Genomic DNA, 18329 nt, shown 5'->3' on the forward strand with positions numbered 1-18329 from the left:
ATCTGGGGATCTTTATGTAAGTGAAGTTCAAATTACCATAAGCTCTTCAAATCATTGATCTGAGGATCAGTAAGAAGGGAAGAATGACTTAAACAAGCTCAAGCTGCAAATCCATGTCTTTGGGACCCCTTTCTTTTCTTTTTTTCCTTTCCTTTTTCCTCTCCTTTCCCTTTTTTCCTAATTTTTTTTTTATAAAACACTATAAGAATTCTTTAGTAAGGGAAAATCAGTTTTGTTCTAACTTCCTAGGGAAAAGGAGCTTTCAAAGGATCTGCACAACTGTGTCTCTTACTCAGTTAACATGTGGTTACATTGGATTGATGGAGGCTATTAAATGCTGAAAGCCACTGATTGATTATTTTAATGCTAGCATACTATTTCAATAAAGACTGCTTTTGAAATAGAAATCTGCCTTAATGGCATTACCATTTTACTGACTCTGGATATTGTAGCTTCTAATTCTTTGTATCAATTAGAAATGAGGGAGTAGATTTGTGGTGCTCAGTGGATATGTCCAGATATATAAGAAACAAGCCAGCAGGACCAAAGTACGAAGTACTGTTGAGTTGCACAAGTTTTCAGTGTATTTAATATTTACAGAGTTGTAACATGGTTTCTGTGGATTTTCTGACCTTATGGTGGCAGTAATTCTACTAAAGTTGTGTCCTTTTCTCTGTTACCATTCACGGCTCCATTGCAGTGCTCAGGGATTTGAGGTGACCTCACTATGGGATGGTACTTCAGTGCACATCTGCACCACTGATATCCTCCAGAATGGAGTGGAACCATCCAGTATACCTGTAGTGGCAACCAAACCATGCCAGGGAATCAGTGGGAAGAGTGGTAACGGGGTTGGTTTGAGCCACTTCAGAAGTGTTTTGAAACTGACTTACAGTGCTCAGAACATTTTCAGATGTGGGTTTGTTGAAGTAGGAACTTAGCCTGAGCGTATGGGAGGTGAATTTAGAGCTCTGGCCATAGCCATGTATTTAAAAGTGGCCAAATTGCCTTTCTGAAATACTCTATGTTGATATTATTATGTAGTTAATGTAGTTACTTACAGGAGATACATTGCTTTGGTCATTAAAATAGACCTTTTGAGGCTTTTTTCCAAGGGCTTAACAAGTTTGTCATAGATAATATTTGGCAGTGAAATGTTTTTATGAAAATAAATGCATGTTAGGAAGGTCGAGGTGTCTGGCCATCTGTAAGGAGCTCCTGCACTGCCAGTCAAGGAACCAGCCCTACTCCAACTTCAGAGGCTGAGATGCCTTACTAATAAAGTGAAACTTCTAATTTAGGAAGAATTGGGTTGTTTTGTGTTTTTTTCCCTTTCTAAATGTTTATTGCTGCTTTGAGATGAACTGCAGTGGATTACTGTAATAATAATGTAACAGACCACCTAGATTCTGTTAATAGTGAACTTGATGGAATACCTTTTCTGGAATGAAGCTTAAATGAGCTTGTTTTTTTCTGCAGCAAGTAGAATGAGTTGTATCAGAGAGTGCAGAGTTTTTCTGTCACAGATCAGTTCAAGTACCTCTGAACTACCAGGAAGGACTGTTTAATCTGAATGGTCTCTGTGTACCATCAAACTCTGAGTCACCGTTTTCAAGAAACAGTTGAGTCAGATTTTAAAATCTTAAGACTGTGAGTGGTAATATGTTATTACAGTGCTCTTCATACTTTAGTGCAAGATTCTGTGTTTGAAAAGATGGTAATTTTGTGTGTTGAGCAGTGTGGTAGCAATGTGAAACCCACTGAAGTAACTGAAAATATTGTCTTTGTTTGAAATTCAGAATTGCTATATTTCCAGTACATTTATAGCTTATACATAAACAATGTATCTCTTCCAGAAGGGAGGATAGTTTTCCAAGAATAGCACTCATTTTCTCCTAAAAGGAGAGCAGGGCACGGCAGGTAATACCAGGGTCTTCTCTCTGATGATGGGCAGTAAAAGACTCCTCCTGGGAGACAGTACATGTTAAATTGATCCTTTCTCAGGGCTAGGATGGGACCCACATAAAACGCCTGTAGAGGAATATGAGGAAACTGCAGTGGGACTTACGAAGTGAATGTACAGAATATTATAAGGAATAATCCATCTTCTAGTCTGCAGGTGCTGGGTGGGGAAGAAAGAGAACCTTGTTGTTTCATCTTAATTTAAATAATGTGCTTTTCTGGATACATATATCTTATCCAAGTGTAGATTGCAATAGTTTGAATAGGCTTCTTTTATAAACCTTTAAAAGTGGTCTATGTTATGATACTTCAGTTTCATAAGTTGTTTTTTCTTTGTGTGATTTACACCTGGGTCTGGTTTAAAGGCTGTAAAACAGCAGTGGTTTAATATCCTTCAATCAAAAGCAACTTTACCATCCACCTCATTTTTTTATTTTAAAGGATGCAAGATATTCCACTCAAAGATGTTTCAGTGAATTTTAAAATTAAAACAGACTAATTTTTGTTGTTTTATGAGTCTTGAAGAGCCTGAAATTTTAGTTCCATTGGCCAACATGAGGATCTGTCTGTGTGTGTGATCTCTGTGGTACATTGCTTGATCAAACATATTTTTTTTACTGCATATTACATAGCTTTCAAAATATAAAAATGAACCATCCATAAAAGATATAGTATCCTAATTTCCAGTTTTTTTAGTATGATAGTGGGAGTTGTCTTAAGAAATTGCATGAATCTGGTTTTGTCTGTAGATCCTATGAAACCAAAGCTAAGGGAAATCTTATGTGGGACAATGTCCTTTGTCCTTCCAAACTATGGCAGAATCAGTTTTGTGTTGCATAAAAATTCAAATGGAACGGAAAACTGGAACAATATTTTAAATGAATAATAATTGTGATTTTCTTCACTGCTTATGTGCTTGCATCTTAATTTGTACTGAGTTAATTTAGTATGACTCTCTTCATCATGGGAAAAATTATTAGATTACTTGTTCTGATATTAAAGGAAGATAGTGTGTAAGCAGGAAAATAATGGTCTTTGATTACCTTTAAAGTCCATCAAAATCTTTCTGTGTCTTTAATGGATTCTCACCCAAAACTTACTGGTTCTTTTGTTTCATGTTCTGCTTATATAGCTTTAGTTGTAACTAAACCTAAGAGTGAGTGCAGCTTAATTAAATTCCATATTCCATTTTATACAATAGCAGGTTCATCTTGTGTCACTGGGCCAGCCCAGAAGGGAGTATTTTATTTTTTTTTTCAGTTTTCTTTTCTTTCTGAGTTCTATGTAAAGCACATGGAAGATTGTGATTTGATTTAGCTTCTGAAAGTGCATGACAGATTCATTTTTTTGTAAAGCTCAACTGAAATATAATAGACCTGTAGAAGTTTTGCCCATAGGGTGTTTTGTTTTAAGAAAATTACTTTCTTTTGTAGGGCATGAGCTAGAACATGGTTTTAATTCCTGTAGAATATGGTCCTTTTATAGATGTGTATTTTATTGCTAGCGCCATATGGCTACAAGTATGTTATAAAGGCCGTTCACAGTAGTGGGCTCGAAAAGCAAATGTATGTCTTTAAGCTCAGAGGAATTACCACCCCCAAATTATTGGTTCTTTTTCATATTTTAGTGTTGACCTTTCTGTTTTCTCTCACAAGGAATCTATCCTTGAAGCTGTCGAAGGAGGTGGAGCAAGGAGAAGCCAGGTACCCCCGTGTCAGCCAGCTGGCTGGCAGCCCATCTGTGGAGTGGCCATTCCCTGGGCCCGAAGAAGGTGGAGGCATTGAGTCTCTGCCCTTCAGACTGATGCTCCAAGACTGCACGGCTGTCAAGACATTGCTTCTGAAAATGAAGAGGGTTCTTCAAGAGGTAATCACCCACTTATTTGTTAGATTAATATATTTCGGCATTAATGAACTAAGCAGCAGAAAAGGGTCAGTAAAGTTTATGGACTTAATGTATTTTAATATGTCTTGAATACATGGAATTGATGCTGAAGTATAAATAGTCATGCCTCAACATGGTGAAGGTCAGAAAGTTTATACTTGAGCAGAATTTAAATGATCCTGCCGTCTTGGTGTCCATAATGTAAAGCTTTTTATTAATTTTTGCTAAAAAGGGGACAGGGGAGGCCAACTGCTTCTGGTCAAAATACATTTTATTGTTTTCTTTCAGCATTTTAGAGCTTTTCAGTTTTCTTGCTACAGTTGTTTTCCATTATGAAGTCACATGGAATTAATTTAGAGGAGAAATGCGGAGGAAACAAAAAAAATCTTTTAAGTAACAGTACTAGACTTAGTACTCTAACTCAGCCAGCTTGAGTTTGTAAATGATGGCTGAAATCAGATTTTTTAGGCCATTCACTGGGCCGCTCTGAACAATTTCAAGAGTCCTGGTTTGTCTCGTCCTGTTATATTCTCCTGCTTTCCCTATGGACTGCTGGTGTTGCTTTGAAACTTTTCTGTTTGTCTTTAGAATTTTAGAGAAATGAAATTATTTGTTTTTTTTTTAATACTTCCAGCTGTGGAGCCTTTACTCTGGTATATGCTGTGAACTTTCATCTTCATTGTTAGAGAATTGCAGTTTGCATTTTGTTTTGATCTTCAAGAAGGTGGTTTTTTTGTTTGTTTGTTTCTATCTATGTAGTTCATATAATTACAGAATAATTTATGTGCGGAGGGCTCTCTGGAGGTCTACCTTCTCTACTCAAAGCAAGGCCAACTCAGGAGAGGTTGCTCAAATCCTTGTCCACTTAAACTTTTGGTGCCTTAATGGGGTCTCCATATCATCTCTGGGTAACCATTCCAATATGTGACTACATCATTGTTAACTTTTTTCCTGAAGATGAAAACAGAATTTATCCTGTTGAAGCTTCATATAAAAAAGACTGAAAATAAATTGGGGGGTTTTACTGCTCACTTCTAGGTCATCTGTATCTAATTGAACTGTTGTCCTATCTGAAAAGATTTGTCAAAGGTTTAGCCATGGCAGTTTGCAAATAGTCCTCCTAAACAGCATGGTTTTTGCTCATTGGCAAGCCCCAGGCTTTCCAGTTTCACTAGGAGCTTGATCTGTACTGTATGGATCCATAATCCCCTTTTGAGTTACTGAATCCAGAATTGAAATAATTAATTCCCCATTAGTTGATTTTTTTATAGAATGTGAGTGTATATAGAGTGAATTTAAAGGATTTGTAACTTCATTTTATCTGGAAGTAAATAAGACTTATGAAATTATATGACATAGCAGTTCTAACATTCAGGTGGTGATATAGGCAGCCTTTTTAGTGTGAATATTTCTGTAATGCTCAGAAAAGGTCATTCTTACCATGATGATAAGTGTAAGAATTTTAGTTTTAAGTTAAGAGTTCCATTGAACTTGTGTACGAATCTAGTGTTATTTTCTGTTTGGAAATATGCTGTACCTTTCAGTACTTCATCTTTAAAAACATTTACCAGGTGATGTCCACAAAAGGAACATAAGGTATTTCATGTGACTCACTGGAATTTCATGCCCACTTACTAATACCTCCTTATGTAACTCATTGATCTTATTTTTTTCATCCTAATCATTCAGTGTTTTACTTGTTTGTTCCTTTGTACTTTATAATTGTCATCTCCCCAACTGGCTATAGCACAGTGTGTCTCTGTAGTTTTCTTTTTGTCTTGCCCTATGAAATCAAAATGGCTTTTTTCCTAAACCTACTTTAGGATATCCATATGTGCTGTAATTTACCTTGAAAGAAAGAACCTGAGTTGCTGCTTTGAACAAGCAAGGACATGACCCTGAAATATGTTAGAAATTTATATTTAAATGACTCAACTTGATTATCTTCAAATATTCAGACATTTATATGTTTATGTCACTTTTAAATTATTAGTGAAAGATTACAGGAAAATATAATCCCATAAAATTGAAATATTGTGTAGAGGAATCTGATAAATAAGTCATCTGAGCATGCTTAGCAAACAGTTTCCATGGAGAAGATCCCTTACTTCCATTGCAACTAGGTGTAATTTTTTCAACCAGGAATCACTTCTGCCCCAGCCGATATTATAATCAAACTCAAAACAGTACAGAACAAAAGACATAAAAGAAAAATTCTTTCCTTACTGTGAAATGCCCAGGCATTTTTAGATGTAGAAAAGCATAGTCTCTGGCAGTCTTTTATAGAATTGAAATATTCTATACTTGCAAGAGTGTAAAATAAGATTATATATTTATAAAAATAATCAGATGTCACATGTTTTCATCCACTTAAAAAATATAAAAAATGTACAAATGTCATGGGGAAAATTATATGGGTTACCACAAAAAAAAAAGTTGCACTATTTCTATTTTATAGCTGATATTACCCATAGAAGAAGGAGTTACGGTAGTGTATACCTCTTTATTGAAAAATAACATGCTAATTGAGTTAAAATATTAGCCCTGTTATTCAATGTAATCCTTCTTGTTAAGCACTGAGCGCTGCTTCTAAGGAATTATTTAATTATGATCTGCCAAAATGTAATTCTGGCTAGTAAAATATACATTTTGCTGCAGTTGCTTGTAATTGAAGAATCTGAATGGGAAAACAGCACACAATATATGCTGTACTGTGCTGCAGACACACAGGCTTGTTATTAGTCTTTTCTTGAAAAGGGAAATTGAAGACATGGCAGTAACTTTCAAGATTGAGAATGTTATTTAGTAAAAAGGCTAATGAATGATCGTTCAATTAAGAGAATTAATTACCATTTCACTTTCAGTGAGAAAGCCTTGAAAATGTGTACTAGTAATTCTTTATGGGTTGGGCCATGCAAGGCTCAAAGGCAGGTTGTTACCCAGGGTTTTGGGAACCTCACTGAACTAAGCTGGATCGTCTGAGGGGCCCTGGCATGTGAGGAAACTCAGTGATTTTCCAAGTGCTCCGTAAGATCTCTCTCAATCTTGTCTGCAGCTTTTTCTCATGGATGTTCCATTTCTGACAGACAAATCTCCGATAAATTGTGTAACCAAGGCCTGTGGGATGCATAATTTAATGAAAAAGTACTACCAGAGAATTACCCATATTACTCAGCATGGGCAGCTGGATAAAAGCCACTTCAGCACAGCGAACAGTGCAAGCTGTTTTGCAGCCTGTCCATGATTTTGTGGTTTCCCTTTTCTCTCCAGATCTAGTATGATTATTTTGACTGTTTGGTTTTGGTTTTTTTATTTTCTCAAAGTCTTTCAAGTACTGAACGTTTTGTCAGTAGTAACTCCTTTCATTTGAAAGAGAAGACAAGAAAATAGGAGTTGGATGGATGAAATTGGGGGCTTTATCCAGTCCTAAGAAATTGATTCTTTACCTTCTGACTTGAGATAGGTCTCTCTGCACTGAATGTTTATTCAGTTATTCTCTGTCTTTTTTTTTTCTCCCCCATTTTGAGGGGAAAGTATAGAACAATTGATGTTCTATACTTGCTGTGTTTTATAATATTTCTGGCAACCGATTGATTGTGTTTGGCCAATGGGCTTCTGAAAACTAGACTACAGCTTCTTTCTCACTCATTGCTATCAGCAATAATGAATATATAATGCCTCTTAACCAAGCAATATGTTGGCTTTCCTGTACTCTTCCAGATGAGAATGAAATTATTTCCATCTGTTAACTTTTTTTATGGCTTGAGTTATAGCTGGCTTAGGCAGTGTTGAAGTCTGGCTAATGGAGGGGACATTTAAGGGCTTTGCCTTTTTAAAAATCTTTGGTCAAACACTTCAGGCAGATACATATGAGCAAAACTTGTATGGCTTTGGCTTTGTGCCTAGCAATAGAAGGTCTTTATGCTGAAATAAACAGAATGGAAAAGTACAGTTGTATTGGGAAGGAATCCATGTCATCAGTGATAATGGGGTTTTGTTCAAACTTTAGTTGTTGAGCTTGTAGATTAATTTTACTGAGTGCCATAATAAGAAGAAAATCTTTAGGCTTGTAGAAAGGTCATATTTTCCATGTATTCTTTATGAAATATGTAGTTTATCAGCTGCATAATTCTACTTTTAGGTATTTTTAAGGGTCTGTCAGAAGTGACCTTACTGGTTGCTTATCTAGAAGACTAAGATATTTTGTCTATATGTTTGTGTAATTTGGAATATAAATTATTCAGCCCATGCTTTTTTTCCTTTGGAGCTCTGCAAAACACCATGCAGGCTATGGAGTTTTAGCTAATTGCTACAATTAGCAATAGGACTAAGTCACTTTGGACATATATTGCATACTGTGTTTTACTAATTAATCATTTATTTTACTGAGGGAAATTGCAGTTGCCTGTGGCTGTCATTAAAAGTTAATGTGTCCGATACAGTGTCTTTAGATTACACTTGTAAAAAAAAACCCCTCAAAAAAAGGGAAATGTGGAAAATTATGTCAAAATTGCTCTGAGAAAGGGCCATTAGTGTTGCCTGAGATTAGTGGGGCAGAGTGATACCACTCAGGCTGCAATTAGTCTGTCAGATATCACTGACTGCATTACTTCTCCCCATGCGTCTTTCACCTCATCAGTAAAATAAGCATAATTAGAGGCCCCTTTTATACTGCACTTGCAATCCACTGATGGAAAGTACTGAGAGCAAGCTAATTGCTGTTTGCTAATTGCTGGTCAATATGGAATTGGCCTTAAACTATTTTTTTAGAGACATTAAAGCATTTCCTTCAGTCCTCTATGAATTGTATTATATTTGCTAATACTGTGTTAGCCATGCTAGGAACTAATTGCAAGTCGAATACACTATAAAATACTGCAGATTTTCTTCCTTTAAGTAACTTTGTAATTAACCACTGTAGCATTGCTGCTTTATTCAAGAACTCTGCATCTAATGCAGACCCTTTTATCAAGTAATTCATGCTGGAAATTTGTAGTTCCTTCATTTCATGGTATGTTGACACTGCATCTACTCATAAATTTAAATAAATACTGATGAAAGTGTACTAGATTTAGTAATAGAATTCAAATTTATCATGTTAAATTGGCTTTTTCACTTGGGAATATACATTGGCATACCCATGCCCAGCTGGTTGCAAAGACACACAGAACACCCCATACTTGTACTTCAGGTGTTGTTTTTTTTTTTCTAGAAGTGTATCTCAGAGTAGTAGAGAATATTTGGAACAAGGGGATATTATCAGATATTCACTTTGGCAGTGAAGATGTTTTATTCCAAAATTATCCATGATAAGGTATTTAATAACGATGAACAAACCCAGTGTCAGTTATTTAGTTACACACTTTCAAGGTACAGGAACAATTATGTCTGTTCTATGTGATGGCTCTTAAGCAGATCTGGCACCAAGCTGACAGGCCTGTAGATTCTGGGAGCCTCCTTCCAGCCTTTTTTGTAGAAGGGCATCACATTGGCTGACCTTCAAGCAATTGGGACCTCCCTTGCGAGCCAGGACGGGGGTAAATGATTGAAAATGGCTCAGTGAGCTCTTCCACCCGCTCCCTTAGTACCCTTGGGTGGATCCTTTCTGGCCCCATGTGGAGGACAGAATGTAAGAAAATAAAGGCAGTGCAGAAGGCAGTCTCACACCTGAGGAGCTGCAGCTGTACTAATCACCAAGGATTAGGAACAGGCCTGCCCTTAACAGGGCACAGCTGTGTCCAATAAGAAGACGAGTGCCACAAAGGGTGGGTTAGCTGGGTGAGGAGAGAGATGGAGTTTGTTGGCTGTGCTGTGAAGAGAGATGGAGTTTGTTAGCTGGGCTATGAAGAAGAAGGAGTCAGTGCTGGGAGCAGTTGCATCACCAAGAAGGTATGGAACTTTTGCAATAAGTTGGCAACAGCCCCATAGATGTGTGCATGTCTAGCAGGAGATCACCTGGTGATTGTTTTTAAAGATGAAGTACTGAAAGGTACAGCATATTTCCAAACAGAAAATAACACTGGATTCTTACGCAAGTTTAATGGAACTCTAAGTTAAAACTAAAATTCTTACACTTATCGTCATGGTAAGAATGACCTTTTCTGAGCATTGTAGAATTATTCTCACTAGAAGCAACAGAGAATGCTGCCAGTATCACCAGCAGGTTGCTGGCCATTGCCCCTTGGATTATGGTGGTTTCACTTTGCTCTCTGCCATTGTCTTCCAGCTCTGAGGACAATTGATCTTCCTACTAAAGATGGATGCAAAAGCAGCATTAAGTTCCTTATCTTGTGACTTTGTTTCCCCCTGCATCCAGTAAAGGATAGAGAGTCTCCCAAAACCATCTTTTGTTGTTTATGTATTTATAGAAACTGTTTTTCATATTTTTATGGCAGTAGCCAAATTAAGTTCTAGTTGGGTTTTGTCCCTTCTAATTTTCTCCGTGTGTAACCTCATGAAGTCTCTGTAGTCATCCTGAGTTTCCTGCCTCTTCTTGCAAACTCTGCCTTTTCTTGCCTCTTCTTCTTAAACTCTTTTTTTTTTTCTGAAGTTCCAAAGCTTGCTGTTCAGCTATGCTGGTTGTCTTCCCTGCCAGTTTGTCTTTTGGCACATGGGGATGGGCTGTTCCTGTGCCATTAAAATTTATTTCCTGAAGAATGTCCAGCCTTCCTGGACTCCTTTTCTCTTCAAGATCTTTGTTCTTTATAACAGGTGCTCCTGGACAGTGTCTTTACTTGCTGGCACTCTTGGAGAACTTTAGAGTGTGAGCTTACAGGCTGGGATGGGTGCACAGCTCTGGGCCTCTGTGGAGTCACACTAATCTTGGCTCAATAAAAAGACTGAATTGGTTCAGCTCATTTACATTTGTCATGGCCCATGCTCATGTTGAAGCTCTGTTGAAGGCTACATTCAGAATGTTTTTTGAGCCACACTTTGACATTATCGGTCTGAAATGAATAGCCTTAATTTTTAATACTGAAAATGGAAAATTTCTCTGTTTCTGTTCTCTTTGTTCTGCCACTGGCTTAATGGCCTAATCTTTGTAGATTACATGTGTCTATGTGCCACAGCCTCACTGAAACCAGGCTGACCAAGAAGCAAGTTCTCTTCCACATGTAGAAGTGATGGTGATAGAAGTATCTACTCCATGTATTCAGAAAGCAAGTGATGAGTTTTCCTATTTCTTCTGTGGTTGTCTGAGTGAAACATTTTTATATGGCAGGGCAGTGTGGTCCAGGTCAGCACAAATTTGCATAGATTGTGCCCCAGCTACCCCAACAAGCCAGGTCTTAGCAGCGCCTTGGAAAGAGGCATTAAAAATAGTAACCCTATTAATATGTATTGTTGCTACATCAGCAGTTCTGTGCAATTGGCTGTGATTAACCTGTGGCTGAACACCATAAAATTATAGCTGTTGGAGAACTGAAACCATTTTCTCATTTAGTACTTCCATGGTTTGATCAGTTGCTGCAGGTCAGTCAGGTAAATCCCACGAATGGAGCTGATCACACCAGTTGCATTTTGGGATAAATCTACAAATAGCAAAAAGTGCATTGCAAAATAATGAGCAAGTGGTGGAAGAAATCCAGAATGTCAGCAAGAGTCTATAGAAGGAATTGATTACACTAAGTTATTAGGGCTTATTAGTAATTTGAGTTAAATGACAGTAGGTAGATGGAAGAATTTCTGATAAAAACATATGTAATGCTGCCAGGTCTAACCAATTTCCCAATAAGTTACCCAGTTATCCAGGGTTTTTTTTTGGGAAAAACTGATTGAAAGTAGAAGAGGGATGAAGATGAGTGCACGGCATCTAAGCTTAGTTTTAATTTATTTCCCTGCAAATTTATTATTGTTATGAAAATACCAACTCATCAAACAGTTTTGTAGTTTACCAAGAGCATTTCATATGAGTTTTATAGCTGGTGCCATTACCTTCAAGTCCAATGGGTTAAAACCAAGAAGAATTGTCCTCATCTAAATAGTCTCTCAACTTCTGAAGTCATACCTTATATTCCTCCTATGTGTTAAGGTTTTTTCTTCCTTCTGATAGGTTTCAGAGTCTTCCTGGCACTGAAAAATGACTGGTTCTATAGATAAAGCAGTGAAGCTGGTAATATGCAACTGTTGCTGTAATTTGCTGTAAGAAGAATTACAATTGCTGTAATTGCTGTTCAAGAAGAGTAAGAGGTAACAGATAAAAATGTAGGTCTAATACTCTGGCAGTGGAGTGCCAGATGTCCATGTAGTAACCCATTTCAGTATTTGTGTTCATATATGACCATAAGGATGATTATGCAGAATTTAAATTTGATCTCTAAGTTGTCTCTAATGCCTTGGTCATCCAGAATTTCTGAAACAGGAGAAAGGAGTCACAGGAGAAATTCTCACAGTTTGTAGCATAGCTGAATCCTAGTATAGCTCTGTACTGCAGATTTGTTTAATGTTTTTTCTGCACCCTGCATTCTATTAGAGTTATCAGAACAGTGCTGATCATTTTTCCAGTGGGAGAAAGAAATATATGAGAAATGCTGATACAGCATGCTTACAACTGAGCACCCTGATCTAATAGATGTCATCTCTGCTCACTGCAGGGCAGTTGGACTGTTAGGATTTTATGGTTTTGACAGAAAATAATAGTGCTGATTTTGTGCAGTCTGGCTCCACTTGAATTCATGAAGATTAAGTGGCTTGGTTCAAGGCTTACGTGATGAATGCCAGGGACAGAAAGAGAAAGATTTTTTTTTTTTTTTTGGAAAAGTATTTAGAGATTGCACATCAGGGACACATATGGTTATGTAATTGTCCAGAGCCACTTGGTAGGCACATGTATTTTTCATGAACATTTGGTGTATCTAAAGAAATACTGCATATGTCCAATAGTCTGTATTTCACTCCCTTATGTACCTTAATATTACAGATACAGCAGTTTTCTGCCTCTGGTCAGAGCCTCAGCTGGGTGGGAAATAGCACAGTGCATTTAATCCAGCTGGGACTTTGTGCCTTGTCAGAATGCTGCTCTCTTCATCTTTCTTTCTCCTTACACGTTTGTGTTCATGGTGAGTTCCTTTTACAGACACAATAATCATCCATGTGATGAAGAGCTCATGGATGTAACATGCGAAGTTGCTCATGCCTAGGAATTGTTTTTTAAATCTGAATTGAAAACTCTCCTCTGTTTTCCCTCCTGGATTTAATAAAAGGTACTGAAAAGTTGTCAGGTAAAAGCAATATCCACATCTGCAAGCTGAAGAGGAAGACTCTTCTTTTAATCAACAGCTCTTGTGTCAAATCTCTGTGAAGATAATCAGAATAGGAACAAGTATGTGTTCAGAGATAACTGATGTTGCCCCAGCAGAAATTCAACATGTCATAAAGCAGCCAAAAAAGTTGTCAAACTGTATCTTTACATCTCTTTTAAGCAGGATAAATAGAATGAGTGACTAGCCAAGGATCACTTATACCCTAGGAATTTTATTTCTCTTATGTGGCACTGTTTTTCCTGTCCCTTCCAGGCAAATCAGTATGGTGGCATTTTGGGAGGGTTTGGTTTTGTTCTTAAACTTTTTATTTTTGCTTTATTATAAGAAGAAAACAAATCTCTGGTCACAGCTACAAACTGCCACTGTGGACATAGAGGAGCAGTTTCCATTACCTGCCACCCCATGCAAAAATCTCTTCTAAAGATTATTCTTCACGTTTCATTTGAACTATGGTATAAAATTAGATCAGTGGTGAAATAAGTTCCTAAATCTCCAGCATACAGCCATGCCAACCTTGCTTATCTATGTAAGACCTCTGCTGTTAATAAACTTCTGGTAGTAGCATAGAGAAAGAAGGCAGTATTTGGGTCAGTCCTTTTCTATGAAAATGAACATTTTTCTCACCAGTCCCCGACCCCTTTTGTTTTCCACCTCTACACTTTGTGATGCAGCTTTGGATCAGTTGGTGTCTTAAACTTGTACTCCTACTCTCAGTGTTTTGGAACAACAATTGCTTTCAAAATTATGACTGGCAGAGTGCACATAGAGACAGTTTAGTGGGTCTGAATGTTATATAGCCACAAGATTTAACTAAAATCATCACTTAATAAGTGAACAAATCTCCCACGTGAGCAGGATCTTTCCCAATTTGCCCCATCGGAAAGAAGAACTTTGTATTCCTTTTGTGTAGATTGCTTTTATATTGAAACAGAGATTAGCCTTTTTGGAGTAGTCAAACTGAACATTCAAGGTAGAGTTTTAGATAAGTGGCAAAAATATGGTAAAAATGGTAAAGAAATTGCTGGATCGTACTGACTTTACTGCAACTAGTATAAGTTTTGTCAACTAGTATAAGTTTTGCTGTCTAGTTTTTTATTTTAGCAAAGCTCTCTCTCAAAGTTCATTGAGGCAGTGGAGAGCTCTGCCTCAATGTTAGTGAGCTCTGGACTCCCTGAATGAGTATGACAATGACATCAGAATGGATTCACACTCACAGCTTCTGTTTGCACGTGGTTGTCATTATAATTCACATTCTGGTGGGCCTGACTACCATTTTTCATTGGAGTTGTGTGTGTGGGTAAAATGTGAGTATATAGGTGTATAGTAATTACACATTTTTACAGTAAATTACTTAGGAAGATACATGTGCTTTTTTAATGCATACATAACTCTGCAGTTCTCATGGGTATACCTAAAATGTGCCACTGTTTCTTGCTAGTGACACTGATGGTTGCATTGAATTTGCTGCTAGAAAGTGAACCCATACCAAAAATGTGTTTTATGATTTCCACCAGAAAGTATTTTTAAAATATGTTTCTTAGGCTGAGCTTGCCTAACCTACTTCTTTCTGTCATCACATTGTTCTTCACAACTATTTTTCACAACTATGTTTCTTCGCAGCTGATTTTCCTAATGAATATGAATTTCTACTGTATTTCTTTTGACTGCTGTGATGAAGCTCTTTCTAAGTTGTGTCTGTCTTTATTAAGATGCCATTATGTTTTGACAATGCAAGCTTCATCAGTACATTTTGTGGGCCATATTTTAACATATGCTGTAGTTTGCTGATACAATACAATATTTGGCTCTTGGTATGTTTATTCATATAATTGATTTTTTTCATAACTTAAGCATTTTTCTGATGATCTTGTTTTTATGGCATCTTTTTCCAGCTTCTTGAGCAATTTATTAGGATGATTCAGTGGCTCAAAATATAATTTTTTACTATTTATATCCCAGATTTTACAAAAATATAATTACATAGTATTATTTGGATAAATTATTTTCTCACATTCTAGTCACTTCAGGACTTGGATTATGTGCAGCTTAATTGGCTAGGATTAGTAAGAATTAGTATAAAATAGAATACTACTATTGGAATTAGTACAGAATATTCTTCTGATTATTTTGATATTATTCAGTTTCCTTCCCCAATATATTTGTATCTGAATGCTGCAGAGGACCTTAGAGAAGCATTTCTAAATATCTTGACAGTATTTAAATCATAGAAAAAAATTAGTTTTGTGTGAACTTTGGTGCTATAATATTGTCATTACATAATGCTGTGTTCTCCACAGTGAGAGAATGGGTACTGTTTATAAGTGATTTTCAGAACTGCGGACAGATAAATAAAATGCACTGTGGTCTTGCAGAGTCTACTTAAAAAAAAAAAGAGATTTTATTAGTTTGATACAGTTTCTTATAGAATATGTTTCTGTCAGAGTTGGGAGAAGATGTAGTATGGTGATAATTTGAAAGCCAGTGCTTACTTTTATTCATGTAGTAGGATTAGAGTATAAATAGATACATGGTGAATCTTGAAGACCACATTTTTCTTGTGCTGATTTTTTTTAGTTTTTAAGATTTCATTTAGTTTTGTCTGTGCCATGGTTGCAATGCAGAACTTCATTCCAGTTTTTAGGGAATACAGATAGGAATTAACCTTTTTGGACATGCTGGGAGCTGAAAATACTTGTTCTTATGGAACTGTTTCATTGTGTCAGAATAATAAAAAATTACATACCTTTAAACTACTATTTCGTTCAGATTTTTTGGGGAAATGCAATACCAGCAGTGATACCTGTGTGTCATTCAGAAAGGATTCTCTGATCAAGTTACATCCAAAAAAACCCCCCTTCATTTGTTCCATCTTGGTTTTAATGTTAAATTGTGAATTCCTGCCATTATCTGGAATATAGCTGCAAAAGGGAGAGGGAGGAAAGCACCGATGCAAAAATAGGAGCCGGAGAAAAGTGGTGAGATAGGAACTAAATGTAGAAATGCTTTGCTGGATGGAGGGTGGTTGTTTGAGCTAGTCTGGCACCCTGGCAGGCCTGCTTCTGTATTTGCTATTTGCTGAAGCAAGTAATTTATCCTGACAGTAACTTTGCCAGTACTGCAAGAATCCTATTTCAGTAAGATTAACACTTTCTCCCTTGTTTCTAAGGGCAAATATGCTTAATTTCTTGTTTCTGGATCTTCTTGTCATCTGTCTCTTGTGTGGTTTGTGTGTGTACACTTCAGCAAGTGTGTACATCAACTCCAGAAGCAAGATCAAGCAGCTGAGCTCTTAGCTTTCTTAAGGTGGTGGGCGTTTTTTTTGGTTTTGGTTTTTTTTTTTTTTTCTTTTTTGTGTGTGTGTGTTTTGGGGTTTTTGTTTGTTTTGTTTTGGTTTTGGGTTTTGTTTTGTTTTTTGTTTAGTTGGTTTGTTCTGGGTTTTTTTTTCCATTGTTTTTTGGTGGAGCTGGGGGGTTAATACAGTTTGCTGTTGCAAGATTATGAGCTCCAACCACAAGGGAAAGCAAGAGGACTGAGGTTTGGGGTAGCCATTATTCCAGATGGCTTTTGGAGCAGTAACATAAAATATTCATGTACTGTCTGATGAAATCCTTGTGGCTTTGGCCCATGACATTTTTCAGGGCTTTCTTGCTCATCACCACTATGGTAAGAGAATCACTCAGCTGCTTTTGAAGGAAAAACAAAACCTGACGAAGTGAAAAGAGAGAGAGAGAGAAAAAAAAAGTGTTTATAATTGCATAATGTACAGCATTTATTCTGACTGAGAAGGGTGCTGGTAGTGAGATTGTGAGACTTCTGTGTTCCTACATTAGGGCTTAGGGCAAAGCTTTATTTAGAGAGGTTTCTGCCCAGCAAAAAGCAGTGGTAGCTTGTAATACTGGCAGTTAGAGAAGATATTTTGTACTCTGGATACCAGCAAAGAGGGGGCTTGTACCAAAGCACTGTTCAGTTTCATACCATGATTGGCAAACTACAGCTGAAATTAAAATAATAACATTAAATTAAAAATAGCTAATTTTTTTAGAGTAAACTCAGGCATGAACTGTAGTTTGAGTATTTTTCTGATTTTTATGCGTACTGATTTAAACCATTTAAATTTTGACTGAAAGCAACAAATCTGAAATCTGCCATTTTTTCAGTTTCAAGTGCTGATCCTGCTTTAAGTCTTGGTCTTGCAGCAGAAATAATCAGATAATCACTAGCACAATTTATGCCAAGGGTGCCTGAATTCCAGTTTCCACTTGACTCCAGTGCACAGCAGCTCAGTTGCATCATGATGCAAAAAAAATTGCCCTTCACAAAATGCATGACGTCGGTCTGGCAGCTGGAATTTAAAAGAGCTCTACACAGGCACTCCTCATGCACTGACCATCTAGAAAGGCCCAGATCAGCCACCCAAGCTGACATGAAATAATTGGGGTGTTGCACACACTGGGCGCTTCTAGGGACAAAACCTTCCATTTCTGCTAAACTATCTTATGGAAAGAGTGGCTTTTTCCTACACAGACTCTGTCTATGTAGAAACTAATTTTTTTAAGCAAATACTTATATTTCAGTAACATTGACTGTTACTGTGGACTTAGTTACTTGTGTTGCAGTAGAATAAAGAAAATTATGACAGTATGATTTTACAGGTACGTTTAGGGGGAACCATATGAGGAGAGGCTGAGACCACTTGGTTTGTTCAGCCTGGAGAACATGAGTCTGGGGGGGAAGATCTCATAATGGTCTACAGCTTCCTCATGAGGGGAAGCAGAGGGACAGGTACCCATCTCTTCACTCTCAAGACCCAAGGGAACAACTTGAAGCGGTGTCACGGGTAGTTCCGTTTGGATATCAGGAAAAGGTTCTTCACCTAGAGGGTGAAAAGGAAAAAAAAAAAAAAAAAGAAGCCCTGAAGACCTAGTTTAAATTTCTGAGAGCCAGGGATCTCAACAGCTTGACAGCATTTTCACATATAAGGCCTTTGTGGGCACCAGGAAGCTTCTTTGTCTGTGTGCAGCACAGGTGTATCCTGATCTGTGCTAGGTTTGTAACTCTGTTGTTCTTCTGCATGCTAATGGGGAATTGTGCAGTCATCAGTTTTATTTTTAATGTCTGCCTATTGCAGTTCTTTGACTAGGCAGGGAAGAGATCCTTGGCTGTGGAAATGAAAAAGCTTTGTTGTTGTTATTGTCATTTGATTGATTACAGCACAGGAGA

At 37.2% G+C, this 18329-nt stretch overlaps 1 protein-coding gene across 1 annotated transcript in view; it reads left to right on the forward strand.

Annotated features, from left to right (window-relative positions):
• Nucleotides 1-18329, forward strand: part of CCSER1 (coiled-coil serine rich protein 1) — a 614942-nt gene that overhangs the window by 239841 nt on the left and 356772 nt on the right. The window contains exon 6 of the mRNA XM_036382606.1: nt 3618-3828. Coding sequence (XP_036238499.1) covers nt 3618-3828 — 211 coding nt within the window. The remainder of the gene's footprint in view (nt 1-3617; nt 3829-18329) is intronic.

Source organism: Molothrus ater, chromosome 4 (assembly GCF_012460135.2).
Source record: "Molothrus ater isolate BHLD 08-10-18 breed brown headed cowbird chromosome 4, BPBGC_Mater_1.1, whole genome shotgun sequence".
NCBI classification, from domain to species: domain Eukaryota; kingdom Metazoa; phylum Chordata; class Aves; order Passeriformes; family Icteridae; genus Molothrus; species Molothrus ater.